This window comes from Mauremys mutica, chromosome 8 (genome assembly GCF_020497125.1).
Source record: "Mauremys mutica isolate MM-2020 ecotype Southern chromosome 8, ASM2049712v1, whole genome shotgun sequence".
NCBI classification, from domain to species: domain Eukaryota; kingdom Metazoa; phylum Chordata; order Testudines; family Geoemydidae; genus Mauremys; species Mauremys mutica.
The window spans coordinates 23,467,949-23,481,660 of NC_059079.1; the positions used below are offsets into that span (position 1 = coordinate 23,467,949).

The following is a 13,712-nucleotide window of genomic DNA, read 5'->3' on the forward strand; positions in this document are numbered from 1 at the left end:
TTTCCTATTCCTTTCAGTAATATATGAGTCTATAATACAAAGTGATACACATGGCACAATAGAAGGATTTCTCATGGGATATTTATGGTGGTTACTCCCGGTGAGTGGCTCATTTTTACAAGTAGTCACAGTGTTTCAGAAAAAGGCAAATTCCAGTAATATGAAGAGGGTTGAGAATGCAAACAAACATTACATAACGACCTAAAGATTTTTACAGTCCCAATAACAGAGAGATACTTTGGACTCTTCTGACATGACTGAGAGAAATATTTGCTGTTGATCCGTTTAGAGGGACTAATCCGGATTCCCTGTAAATGAGCATCTTGCTTTTCAAATGCCTCAGACATCTGCACGCTATAAAATTGCCATTTGGTATATATCATATGATAGAAAGCATCCAAGAGCTTAAAAAAATACATGCTGGAGTCATGAGTCAAATTCAGTCATGTGACTAAGGGGAGGTGCTGAGCTGGCTTCTAGCCAGTGGCAGAAGCTGATGGGTGGAACAAACAGGGCATGAAAAGACTAATAGGACTAACGGAGCTTAGAATTGTGGTACCCTTATTTGGATCTTCAGGAATGTAGGCTATAGCAGTTTTGCAGCTCTACCAGCCTTTTGCCTCACACTGGAACTGTTTCTGACAAAGTAGAATCCTGCTGCTTTGTGGTAGGAAGGATAGAAAAAGAACATGGCCTGCATTTTGAAGGTAAATCTCTATCTGTTGCTTGAATGCATTGTTAAAAGGAGCCCCTTGCTGCTCTGAGGCACGAATTCAATGTGTTCCTATTGCATCTTAATCTTAGCTGTCTCTTTGAGTATTGGTTTTGTTTGGCAAATGAATATGGAGAGATTTTGAAACGCACAGCTGTGTTCTGCTTCCCTGTTCTGCCATTCTTTTTCTTGTTCCCTGCATTGTCAGAACTGCAGGCTATCAGCTAGTGGAAAAGGGACTGTGTGCAGAATAATAGGAAAGCAGAAAGGGGGTGCAGGGCTCTGTCTTGTCTTAGTTGACTTTGAGCTGAAATCCTTCAGGAGCTATTGCGTTAGGGAAGCAGACTTACAATACAAAAGACAAAATCGGGGAAGCTGTTTTCTTTCCCCAACGTGCAGCACTTACTGCTTTAAAGAAAAGCTTGCAGGCTTACAAAAGCTGCACCAAGTTGCTCCTTAAGCACACTCCCCTTCTGAATTTACATAAGAGCCATATGCTGCTACATTTTAGAGCCAAATTGCACTAATTAGGGTCACTATTTTAAGGATTTTCCCCTTTATGCCAACAAATATGAACAGAAACTTACCTTGCACTAACATCTTCCTGTCGGACACCTTCTTCCCAGCTGCTTTCTTTACTAAGAGAAAAGTATTCACAAACAATATATTTTGTAGATGGGAGCATCTCTATAGTACTATAGAAGAACTGAATCAGATGGAAGGAGCTGGAAGTGCAAGCTGATAAAACCAATGAATCTGTGTTTCGTTACATTATTTTCACCAGCGGGGAATCACTATCAAAACACTTGTATTCTTTATTCCATGGTTTAAAGATAAAGAAGGGTCTGATTGACCTGCCACCTTTTTCCATAGCTATATTTTAAACACATGCCCGGCATGGTTCAACCAAGTAAATAAAGCATGGCATGCAGACCTATCTGCAAATGATCCCTTATTTTCAGTTTGATTAGTCCTCAAACAAAGGACTGATATTCCAAGCTTTGGGACAGCCTGATACCGCAGCTTTCTCCAAAATATCTGCAAAGTTGTTGAACTGCAAATACTGAATTTACAGTATTCTTCAAATAATAACAATCCTTTTTTCTCCAAGAACGACATTTGTATGATGATTTTGATTTTCATCTGAACTTTTTTCTTAAAAACAACCCCCTTATTGTCCTTTTTCCTGCCCCAGTGCCTCTGTAAAACAGTGTGTGCATGTGTCTTCGTTTGCTTTCATGCACGTGTAGCTTATTGCAGTTTTTATTAGTAAATTTGTTGAAAGCTGCCTCAGGTGCAGAAATCCCTGCTTGAAGTGTCCCAGTAACTAACTCCCAGGAGCAGGCAATGTTGAAACAAGTGATATGATAAATTAAGACATGGGACCTGAAATACAAGCTCTCGCAATTGGGCCTGGATTCACTAAAATAAAAAAATATATTTTGCTCTTAAATGTCACCGGTAGTCATATCTGCCACCCATCCAGAATAGCATATGGATGTACACCTCTACCCCGATATAGCACTGTCCTCGGGAGCCAAAAAATCTTACTGCATTCTAGGTGAAACCGCGTTATATCGAACTTGCTTTGATCTGCCGGAGTGCGCAGCCCTGCCCCCCCCCAGCACTGCTTTACGCGTTATATCCGAATTCGTGTTATATCAGGTCGCGTTATATCAGGGTAGAGGTGTATATTTTAGATCACTAGCTTCACTACTACTTCTTACTACTAGGAAAGTTCTTCTGCAGAAATTTTCTCTCTGGCCTGAAATGTGAATAAGCAGGCCCCTTTGCAGGAAGAATCTAAGGTCTTTTACCTTGGGTGGCAGCATTCTTCCCCTTCTGCAGAGCCAATCTGCACACATCTGATCTCTGCAGGACCTTCCTTGTTATCATATAATCCTGCTTTTCCGAAACCCTAGAGTTCCACTGGGGGTCTGATCCTTTAAATTTAAATCAATGGCTACCACAGAACGGCTAGTGCTCTCTAACAGACAACTGGTCTAATTCTTAATCTTGTTAAAAGAGGCAGGTGTGGGGATAAAAAGTGAAAGAGATATGTGGAGATTAGGATTGCAGTAAAGCAGGCATGACTTTTCCGCCAGACAAGCTTCATGAATAATCTAATTGCCTAGAGAGAGAAATAATTCATTATTCACTTCAACATACAGGTTTTTCATTCAACCTCCAAATCATAAACACTTGCTTTATCACATGGGTAGGACTTTTCAGACCTAGCATAAAAGGAAAGCAGGAGACACCATAAAGGGACTTCACAAATTGTTTTAACATGATGATGAAACTCAGAATATGTACCAAACTTGTGAGTTGCACTCAGCTACACCCCTTTCCTGAAACTACACCTGTCCTGCCCCCATTTGTACTCTGCCTGTTTGGTTTTCATGTTATATAGCTCTTTTGGCTCCATTGTAGTCAGTACCCTGACTTCTGGGGCGGTAGGTGGAGGATTGCTTGTCCTGTGGGGGTGGATTTTCAAAGAGAGCTGTATACAGGCAGAGCAGCGGACTGGGAGTCAGGAAGCCTGTGTTCTAATGTTAGTATGCTGCAGATTGTGACTTTGCGCAACTAACTCACATAACTGTCTGCCTCAGTTTGTAGGAAGGCTGGAGTAACATCTGTCTCATAGGGGTGTTAAGGTTTGGTTAATGTCTGTAGAGTGCATTGGGATCCTTTGATCCAAATTACTTTATAAGCACAAAGGACAATGGTGACTATTAGAAATAGGCTAGTTTCATATACATTAAAAAGATACCGAGTCCTCCCTTCTTACTATCCATACTATAGGAAATACCTGGAATGCTACAAATGTTGAGGATATCATAGTGTAAATACTTCTGAGTGAGTTATCTGAGGCGAGTGGCCACCATTTTGTTATGTCTTTGTCTGTCCTGTCATATCAGTTAAGATCTGGTGGGTTGCCTCTGCTGAGGGTTTCTGAAACTTTATCTTCAGATCAGCAGTGGAGCATTCTATCTCAGTGGACACAGCTCCTCCTAGTGATCTGCCAGAGTCCATAATTGCTGAGTTGTAGGGCACAGCACAAGGGATGTTTGTTTTTTGCAGGTCTCTAAATAAAATCCCATGGCAGACCCACAGTTCACTCACATGGTCTGTCTTGGACATAACCAGTTTATCTTGTGTTTAATTGTTACTGTGGATCCCACATGCCACAGCAATAAACACTGGATAAGTTTAATGGTTGCCATTTAAAAAGTCCCCTTTGTCCCTAGTGAGGTCTGAGAGACCACAGCTTCTGCTGTGTCAATTGTTGTTAAATATTGACTTTTTAATGGTCGGCCCTGTAAACAAATAAAGGAAATGACTTCAGACAAGCACCAATTTCTGCTCACTTTGAGAATGGTCATCATATGAGCCTGCCTTGTATCGGAAAGTGCTACAAGAATGACTATACGTATGTTTACTGAAGTCTATTTATATCCTGTATTGACATCACCTGCGGAGGATGTCGAGTTGTAATATTTTAAAGCAAATGGAGCTGTAATATTTTAAAGCAAGTTAAGAAATAACTTAATGTGAACATTAGCCTTTTACATGCCTAAGAGTAGGCAGATTGGTTGAAGGGGGAGTGGGGGAATCACGGGGTATTTTTTATGGATTATGCTATTCCTCTCCCCAAACTGTCTCTTTTCATGGGAGTGTGTTTTTGTCTTCATGGTACACTTATTATTTTTAGTGCATAGGGCTGATATGGTAGAATTTGTCATAAAGCTGTATCCCAGACACAGTGTGTCTAGGACCTGCTCTGGTCCTGGACAACTATGCAGCAAAGAGCTAAATACAGAATCCTCCCCACTTATGTATGATGCACATTTACAATACAGTGAATAGAGGTTATTTCATGAATGCTTTTGATTGCTGGGAGGCAATTCTGCCCCAGTGATCGTACGTGAAATTGAGAATGAAGCTTGTCCCAAGTAAAATCCTGTATTTATAAAAGGATTTGTATTTTCTGAGGCCATCACTTCTACATAGTGCAAAGGCAGATTGTAAGTGTACATATCCCCTCACTGTACATGCAGGCAGGCTAAGCAGGTGGCCAGCTGGGATTACTGATATCTGTAGCTTTTGTTTAAAACTTCCTTTAAAAAGTCAAATTTTGCACATTTAGCCCTGGTCTACGCTATGGATTTATGTCAGTGTAACCATGTTTCTCAGAGGTGTGGAAAATCCGCACCCCTGAGCGACACAGTTAAACCGACCGAACTCCTGATATAAACAGCACTGTCGATGGGTGGGCTTCTCCTGTTCACATAGCTGTGAGTAGGGTACCTATGCCGGTGGGAGAAGCTCCCACATTGGTGTAAGTAGTGTCTTCACTAAGCCCCCTACAGTGGTGCTGCTGCAGTGCAGTAAGTGTAGACAAGCTCTTAAGGATGTGCCTAGCATGTTCAAGTGCTTTGCTGGATCAGGGCCATAGCTAGGCTCTGTAACCAAGTTCTTCTATCACCACTGCCCCCTCAGTCTATTGGGTTAAACCCCCAGGCTGAATCTCCTCTTAATCTAGACTGTCAGCTCTTTGAGCCAGAACTGTCTTCTTACCATGTGTGTTCAGTGCCTAGCACAATGGTGTCTGGACCTATTTGAGGCCTCTATACCCTGTTGCAATATAAATAATGCTAATGTCTGCAGGCAAATGCTAAATCTGTACCTGGGACTGAAAAAACAAAGGCAAGCTCAAGCTACTGAACTGCCCAACTTGGTAGAAGCTTGTTTAAACGCGGCAAGAAAGCTGACGTTCGTCCAAGGGAGTAAGTCCTGGTGTCTTTGCCATTTAGATGATAGAATACTGCTCCTCTAACTAGGGACCTGATTGTCTCTCCCATGAGAGAGACTCTGCAAGGGGAGGCTCACAGATATTTCCTCCCAAACTACTGCATTGTCTGAGGTGTGGTGGTTGTTTTCCCCCCACACCATGCAGAACAGGCCATAGGTTTGGCCCATGCACTCTCCAGCTCCTGGGGATCTGCAAGAGGTTGGGCCATCCATGTAGAAGACCTGTGAATCCATGTTGATGCTGGGTCCCTGGCATCCTCCTGGGATCCGTGTTTGTCAAGGGAGGGGATGGGGACTTCCCATAATGGAGAGGGTTCGGTGGAAAAGGCCTTACAGCCCATCCTGGCCCACCTACTGCCTGCTTCCTCCTCCATGTGGCGCTTTAACCCATGGAGAGGACTGTGCAGTGTCCAGAGGGAAGAGAACATAGCAGGTTGGTGGCTCCCTTCCATTTGAGCAGATCCCTCTGCACAGAGGATTCTCAGCAAGCTCTGTGGTCCCTGCAGTTTAATTTAGTGTGTAATTCTCCCCAGCTGTCTGTCCTAAAATCATGTGCAGTTTGGCAGGCTGCTGTACTTGAGTGGTGGATGAAGCCATTCCCATGAGTATATGGTTACATCTTTAGGGATGAAAATTGCTACACAAATGTAAAGAATCAGTCTTCTGAGTTTTCTGTTGTCATAGCTGCCATTTTTCACACTTGATGGGGTCAGTAAGACTCCTTTTAATTTATATATTTTTTGTAATGGAATGCATAAGGGGTGGAAGAAATTATCATGTGAGGAAAATATAGGAAGAATTTGTTACCGTTCAGGAGAGTTATCAAAGAAATGTATTGCTGGAAGGGATCTAGAGAGTTCACCCAGAGGCTTTCAACTGATCCGCCTCTTACCTCTTTCTGGACATTAGAAGTGTATTCTTGATGTATAATACAGCACCCCTTTCCCCCTCTTCCTTCCACTTGTCCTTCCTGAATAAACTACATCCCTCTATACCAATATTTCAGTCATGAGATTTATCCCACCAAGTCTCTGTGATGCCAATTCAATAATAATTTAGCTTATGTATGAATCTCTTTCAGTTCTTCCTGCTTATTCCGCATACTCCTTGCATTTGTTTATGGACATTTAGGTTGTTGAGCAGATTCCGCTGCTGATTTCACTCTTGTTGTTCCTATGACCCTGTTGTAATTTTTCCATGCCCTCGTCCTCCTATTAAGCATAAAAAAGGTGAGTTTATCTGTGGGCTTTTCTGACCTGCCCACTTAGAACCTAGTTTAAAGCCCTTCTCACTAGGTTGGCAAGTTGGTGTTTGAGGATGTTCTTTCCCCTTCTTTGTCAGGCGGATCCCATCTCTTCCTTGCAGACCTCCTTTTCCATGGTCAAGAAAGCCAAAGCCCTCCTGTCGACACCACCTGTGCAGCCAGGCATTCATCTCCAGGATGCCCTTACTCTCAACCGAGAGGATGGACAAGAACACAACTTGCGCCCCCGACCCGTTCACCCTCTCTCCCAGAACACTGTAGCCACTGCTGATCTGCTTAGAGTCATTAGTGCCCATGTGGATGAGCAGCATAGGGTAGTGGTCAGAGGGACAGATGAGCCTCTGCAACGTTTCTTAAATAACCTATGCTGGTATAAGCTACTTTTACACCAGTAAACCTGTATCCACCCTAGGAGTTGTAATGATGGGACTGTTTTGATTAAATAATTACAGCCCTAACCAAAATAGATACACCATCACAAAATTTACATGGAGACCAGGTATAATTATATTTAAAATGTTGATAACTATTTTGCTAGAGATCACTTTAGCAAAAGTATTTGGCAAACATGCTTATTCAGGGTAGTTGTAGAACCCTGAAAATGAAAACAATCTATTGCAGAGGTGGGCAAACTATGGCCCGTGGGCCACATCTGGCCTGCGGGACTGTCCTGCCTGGCCCCTGAGCTCCTGGCCCGGGAGGCTAGCCCTGGCCCCTCCCCTGCAGCCTCAGCTCGCTCCGCCGCTGATGCAATGCTCTGGGGGTGGGGCTGTGAGCTCCTGGGGCAGTGCAGCTGCAGAGCCCGGCCTGACCTGGTGCTCTGTGCTGCGCGGTGGCGATGGTGTGGCTGGCTCCAGCCGGGCGGCGTGGCTGTAGCACCGCCAGCGCTCCAGGCAGCGCGGTAAGGGGGCAAGGCGCCGGGGGGTTGGATAGAGGGCAGGGGAGTTCGGGGAGGTGGGCAGGGGCGGGTGTGTGAATAGGAGTCGGAGTGTTCAGAGGGCAGGGAATAGGGGGGTTGAATGGGGGCAGGGGTTCCTGGGGGGCAGTCAGGAAGGAGGGGATTTGGATGGGCTAGCGGGGGGGGGATCAGGAGCAGGGGTTCTGGAGCGATCAGGGGACAGAGAGTAGGGGTGGTTGGATGGGGCAGGAGTCCCAGGGGAGCAGATAAGGGATGGGGGCTGGGCCATGACCCCCTCCCCTAACCGGCCCTCCATACAATATACAAAGCCCAGTGTGGCCATCAGGCCAAAAAGTTTGCCCACCCCTGATCTATTGAGTCATTTCATCCATCCCCAGGGCCCCTCTTTGAGGAGAAAGAGGGAAGTAGCAGCAGAGACAGGGAGAGACTCCAAGAACAAGCAAAGCTCAGGAGAAAGTTTTGGCCGAGTTGCAGGGCTTTTTGGTTTGTTTTGTTACCATTAAAAGCAATCCCTATTAGAAGGGGGCTAAGTTTTGCAAACTTACTCAATGCACGTGTTGTGCTGCTGAGTGTGACATGGGGACAACCATGAAGAGAATCTTAGGCCGAGTCTATGTTACAGATTTATATCAGTATAACTAGGTCGCTCAGGAGTGGGAAAAATCTGCATCCCTGAGAGACATAGTTATACCAACCTAAACCCCAGTGTAGACAGCGCTATCTCAGCCGGAGAGCTTCTCCCATTGACATTGCTACCCCGCCTCTTGCAGAGGTGGATTAACTACTTTAATGGCAGAAGCTCTCCCATCTGCATAGGAGCTTCTTCACTTATGTGCTACAGCAGCACACCTGCATTGGTGCAGCTGTGCCGATGCAATGTTTTTAAGTGTAGCCCTGCTAACAGTAAAATGAAGCGGGTAGCTCCTTATGACAGACACATTTTCATTGCATTAATAATGGGTGGCTGAACCCTAGAGCCTTCAACAAAAATCAAGGTGTAGACTCGGAGACTTGCCTCAAAAAGCAGTCGGAAGTAATCAGAAAAAGTTGTTTACATCATGGGCACAGGGATCTGTGAAGAAGGGATGCAGAGTGAAATATTTATACTCCCCTTTCTTCTTTTAATGACACATTCCTTGCATGTTGATATAGTATAGGAACAGGGGTCTTGGATCTCTTCCTCTCTAAAATTCTCTTTGATACCTCACACCTATGCTATGGAAAGCCTGGCAGGTTTATAGCAAAGGAATGTCCCGCTGAGTTGGTCTAAGATGAGAATTCATTCCCGGTGATAGGTGTTGAAGTCTTAATATGAAAAATCAGAAACCAAAGTTCATGTTAGTTTCTTGCCATTTCTCAACCTTTTCCTTACCAGTGGTTTTATCTCCTTCCATCTCTATGGAATATTCAGATTTAAGAGCATTTCATTACCAAAATGATGGGATAATAGAGCATCAAGAAATGACAGGGCGTGTTTTATTGGCTCATTAATGCACGCTTTAGTAGCACTGTGAAGCCACTCAAGGCATGTATTAATGGACCATTAAAACTCACACCTGGGAGTATTTTAATAATAACTATTACATTTTTGTGATGTGTGTTACTATGAAAATGGGTGCTTTTGCTTCCTGTGTACTGCACCTTTAAACTCCTAAGAACTTTGCCTCTCTGCAGGGCTTGTTCTCAGGGCTTGTCTACACTAGGAAGTTTTGCTGTTTCAGCTACTCTGGTTTAGTTAGTGCAAAAGCCCTTTTATTGTGGTCATAGTTATACTAGTATAAAAGTGCTTAGTGATCTAGTCCATTCTGGTTCAGGAAATGAAATAAGCTATACTAGAAAAAGGTACCTTTAGGCCCGAGTAACTGCATCCAAGCTAGAGCTTACCAGTATACCTATATTATTTAAAAATCATATACCTACCCAATATAGCTATAGATGTTCCCTTGCCTACAGTAAAGCATGCAAATGAGCTGTACAAATATTTTATATACATGTTGTCAGGGCCGGACAAGAGGGTGAGGAATGGACCTTTTTGGAGCACGAGCATGCGGAGATGTGCCCTGGACAGGTTAGCTGGATAGCATGCAGCTAACTCAAGTGGAGGGTGAGATGGCTAGGAAGTGGGGGGCCTTCGCAGGGCAAGGAGCAACATGAAGCTTCAGAGGAACATTCTCTCCAAAGGAATGCAAGAGAGGTAGAGGACGTCTTGAAACACTGCGAGAGACATGGGCAGTCCCATGCACTTAGCAAGCATGCCTAGATCCATCCAGTCTCACTTCTCATAGTCCAGGTGACAACAGCCAGAACCAGATTCTGAAGCACAACACATTCAGTCATGAGGAACCGTACTGACTGCCACATGGACGATCAGCAAGGCTGGAAAAGTGGAGCTTTAGATCTACAGCACTGACCTCTATCACTTCAGCTATGGAACAACTGGCAGCAGAATGAGCTATTATCCCTTATATGGACCAGCTCCTAGAGGGAGACATGACATACTTTGCCAGTGGGTAACTATTTGTGAGACAGCAGTGGCATGTTGGTTACATGGATTCTATTTCTGGCTCTGGGCACAGAATACGGTCTAGTGGTTAGAGCAGTACTTACAGGCAGGATAGCGGAGTCCACATATTTAGCACAGTCAGAAAGGTAGCGTGGCTAAATGGATGAGACTTGGTTCTGTCATGTTAAAAATCTGGGTTCTCCACTGCCTGAAGTGGCCCTGTGCAACCTCTAAGGGCAGCATCTGCACAGCTGCACCAATTCAGCTGCGCTGCTGTAATACTTTAATGATGCTCTACGCTGATGGGAGAGAGCTCTCCTGTTGGCATGGTTAATCCAGCTCCCTAGGAGGCCATAGCTATGTCACTACATCACTCAGGGGTGTGGACTATGAGAACCACTGATCTCGACTAGAGAAGTGATACTAGTATAGCTATATGAAGCAACAATGCTACTGTTACCCAGGGTTTTTTCAACCCAAAGCTCTTGGTAACTTTTACTCTGTGCGAGGTGGTGTCAGGAAATAAATCAGGGGCGACAGGGCCGTCCGACCGATATATGGCTGGCACAAACAGGACAACATAAAAGTGCTTTCACTTAAAGCTAAACTTTACTTAGTCTCAAGCACTTATACACGTCCGCAACAGGTTAGTAAAACACCCCGAACCTTTGATAATTACTGAAGCTGAGTGTGGTTTTCGAGTGGCACAGCGGCAGCGGTGGGGAACACAAGATGCATCCAGAGGGAGAGTCTCCTGCCTCAAACTTTTCCCCCTTATTTATACATTAGTAATACAATGACATATCACTTAAAGAAAACTTGTTAAGCAAGCAGTTTCAAAGATCAAGCAAGAGGTTCCTTCTGGTCATCGATTAACCAGGTGTTTTTTTTTTCAGAGTTTGCACGTCTTGAGGTCCCTAAAATGCATGTATCAGTAATTTCAACATAATTCTTATCAGGAAGGACGTGGGGTCAAGCAGCCCTTTCTGTGGCACCCAAAACCCCCTCCCCTCCTGCCTTGGTTAAGCTAAGGCTGCTGCATGGCTACTTTACGGCCTGCTGACATGGCTGCTTTTAGCAATAAACAATAGTGGTTTCAGGCACTTTACTGGTTTGTCAAAATCTCCCCATACACTACATTACAACGATATCTAAAGAACCAGATTCTAATTGAACATTTTAAATTTAGTGTACAGTGCTACTGATGATGTCTGCTGGATTTTTGGTCTTGGATGTTGGTCCATGTAGTTCTTCAAACTTTATCTGTTCTGGAAACATCAGTATATTTCTCTATATCTAAACTCTTTTTCTGGATCTTTGCCATCAAGAAACAGGCAGCTAATTGTTTCTTGCCTTGGTAATAGATCCCACACTCTCTCTTGTGAAACTTGAGCTTTGTGGTTGGATCTCTTTTCAATACATAAGAAATATTGATTACTAGCATTTATAAGTCACTCAGATCTTGAAATGGTCATCTTAAATTCACACTACTTTAATTTATTAGATGATCTGGCCAAACAAGGCTTGAAGGAATTTTTGCTGCTAGGTTCCTAACAAAAGAAGGAAAAATGGGATTATATAGTACAGAAAGACTCATATTGATGCTTGTCAAATGCAGTAAGAATTTTAAAACTGCTCTTACCTGTCATATCTTACTGACATCAGAAGATATTTAGTGCCTGGCTACTTTATTGAAAAATATTGAAGTAAATCTCTAGATCATTTCAAAGTTTGGCCATGAGAGTGGGAGCTGGTGAGCTGATATGCCATTCCCTGCACGTCTTACCTGAGACACTCTATGGGAAAGTGAGCTGCCTTTTTTTTTTTTTTAAAGGCTTTGCTTGTGTAGCTTATTATTTTGCTGCTTGGTGTATCTTGTGTCTGCGGTGTAGGTGATGCTCATGAAAAAGAGAACTCTGGAAGTTTAGCCTCGAGTGTCTGCTAGAACCAATGTTATATATGGTGATGCTTGTGAATTAACAGCAGATTTAATGTGCTTTTCCCCATGAAATCTGGTGGTGGGCCTTATTACCATGAGCCATACACTACTTCCAATGGGAGTGACTGGCTTCAGAGTAACCATTTTGAATGCAAATTGCAAGCGTTCGAAGAGTCACATACTCTTAGTGTTTCACTTCTTACCACTAATCTTCAATTTTGAAAGTATGTTTAGTACCTAGATATTAAGTGACACCGAGGAAAAATCCTATGATGAAGAGTGACTCCCTCAAGCCTGTGTGCCCAGCGGGTCACGGATGTGAGGAAATGGAGTGCAGCTGCTATGCTGTCTTTGAAATCTTCAGGAAAATGTTTTCAGCAAAAGTGAAAAGAAAAGGAGCCTGACAGAGGGGCCTCCCTTCTGGCTTCTCTGTCTCTCTTTGTCAAGATTTACTCTCAAAAGAAAAGTCATGCCCTGTGTGAATAAATCCTATAGTATACAACTACTGATGCATCCAAATGGAAGTTACCATGACTAGCCATCTCCTGCTAATGGCACCATTAACACTTACGGCCACTGTAGCTTCATTTATAAATTGCCTTGTGAAGCATTGCATGAAAGATGCTCTAAAGTAGTTTATTTTCATTAATGGATTAAACTTTCCCATAAATATCTCAGTAGTGAGGAAAATAGAAAACTCATCAGCAATTTAGGTGTAACCAGGGGAGGTCTTAAAAATAAAACAAATCTGAACATGGAGTTATCCAATTTCTGTAAAAATGATATATTGTGAGGAAACAGTTTGTTTTCTGATGCCAGAAGAAAATGAGTTTTGCAGTTTGTAAAACTGAACAGCAATTTCTAAGGGTCTTTGTGGTTCCAACAGCCTTATAAATATGTACGCAGTATTATAGCGGTGTGGGTCCCAGGATACTAGAGAGACAAGGTGAGTGAGGTAATATCTTTTATTGGACCAACTTCTGTTGATGAGAGAGACCAGATTTTTGAGCTACGCAGAGCTCTTCTTCAGGGCTTGTCTACTCACCAAAATTAAGTCGACGTACGTACAGTCAACGTACAGCCACCTCAGTAATTAAAGCGGTGGTTCACGTGAATGCTATGCTCCTTCTGTCAGTGGCGGTGAGTGTTCTCACCAGGAGCGCTTCCACTGATGGATGTGGGGCATTGTGGGACACTGACAGCTGGAGACCTGCCGCCATAGGGCTGTCAGAGCTGGGGAAGGGGGGACCCAGCTGTGAGCCTGGCACCTGGCTGACAGCTCGGGCGATCAGCGCCAGGAGAGGGCGGGGGCTATAGCTGTCAGTTCCACTCAGAGCTGACAGCCACCAGCCAATGTAAGTAATGCAGTGTCTACGTGGACACTGCGTCACCAGAACTACACTGACATAAGCCCTATGCCTCTCATGGAGGAGGAGTTATGTCAGTGTAGCGGGCCATTTACTTCGGCAGAAGCAGCACTGTAGTGTAGACTCTGCCGTAATTAGGTCGATGTAAGCTACCTTAGGTCGACCTAACTCTGTAGTGTAGACCACGCCTCAG

General features: G+C 43.9%; 1 protein-coding gene across 1 annotated transcript in view; it reads left to right on the top strand.

Moving 5' to 3' along the window:
* The first annotated feature begins 660 nt into the window (after positions 1-660).
* The window catches only part of ST6GALNAC3 (ST6 N-acetylgalactosaminide alpha-2,6-sialyltransferase 3), a 312,788-nt gene continuing 299,736 nt past the window's right edge, over positions 661-13,712 (top strand). The window contains exon 1 of the mRNA XM_045028921.1: positions 661-707. Coding sequence (XP_044884856.1) covers positions 690-707 — 18 coding nt within the window. The 5' untranslated portion in view covers positions 661-689. The remainder of the gene's footprint in view (positions 708-13,712) is intronic.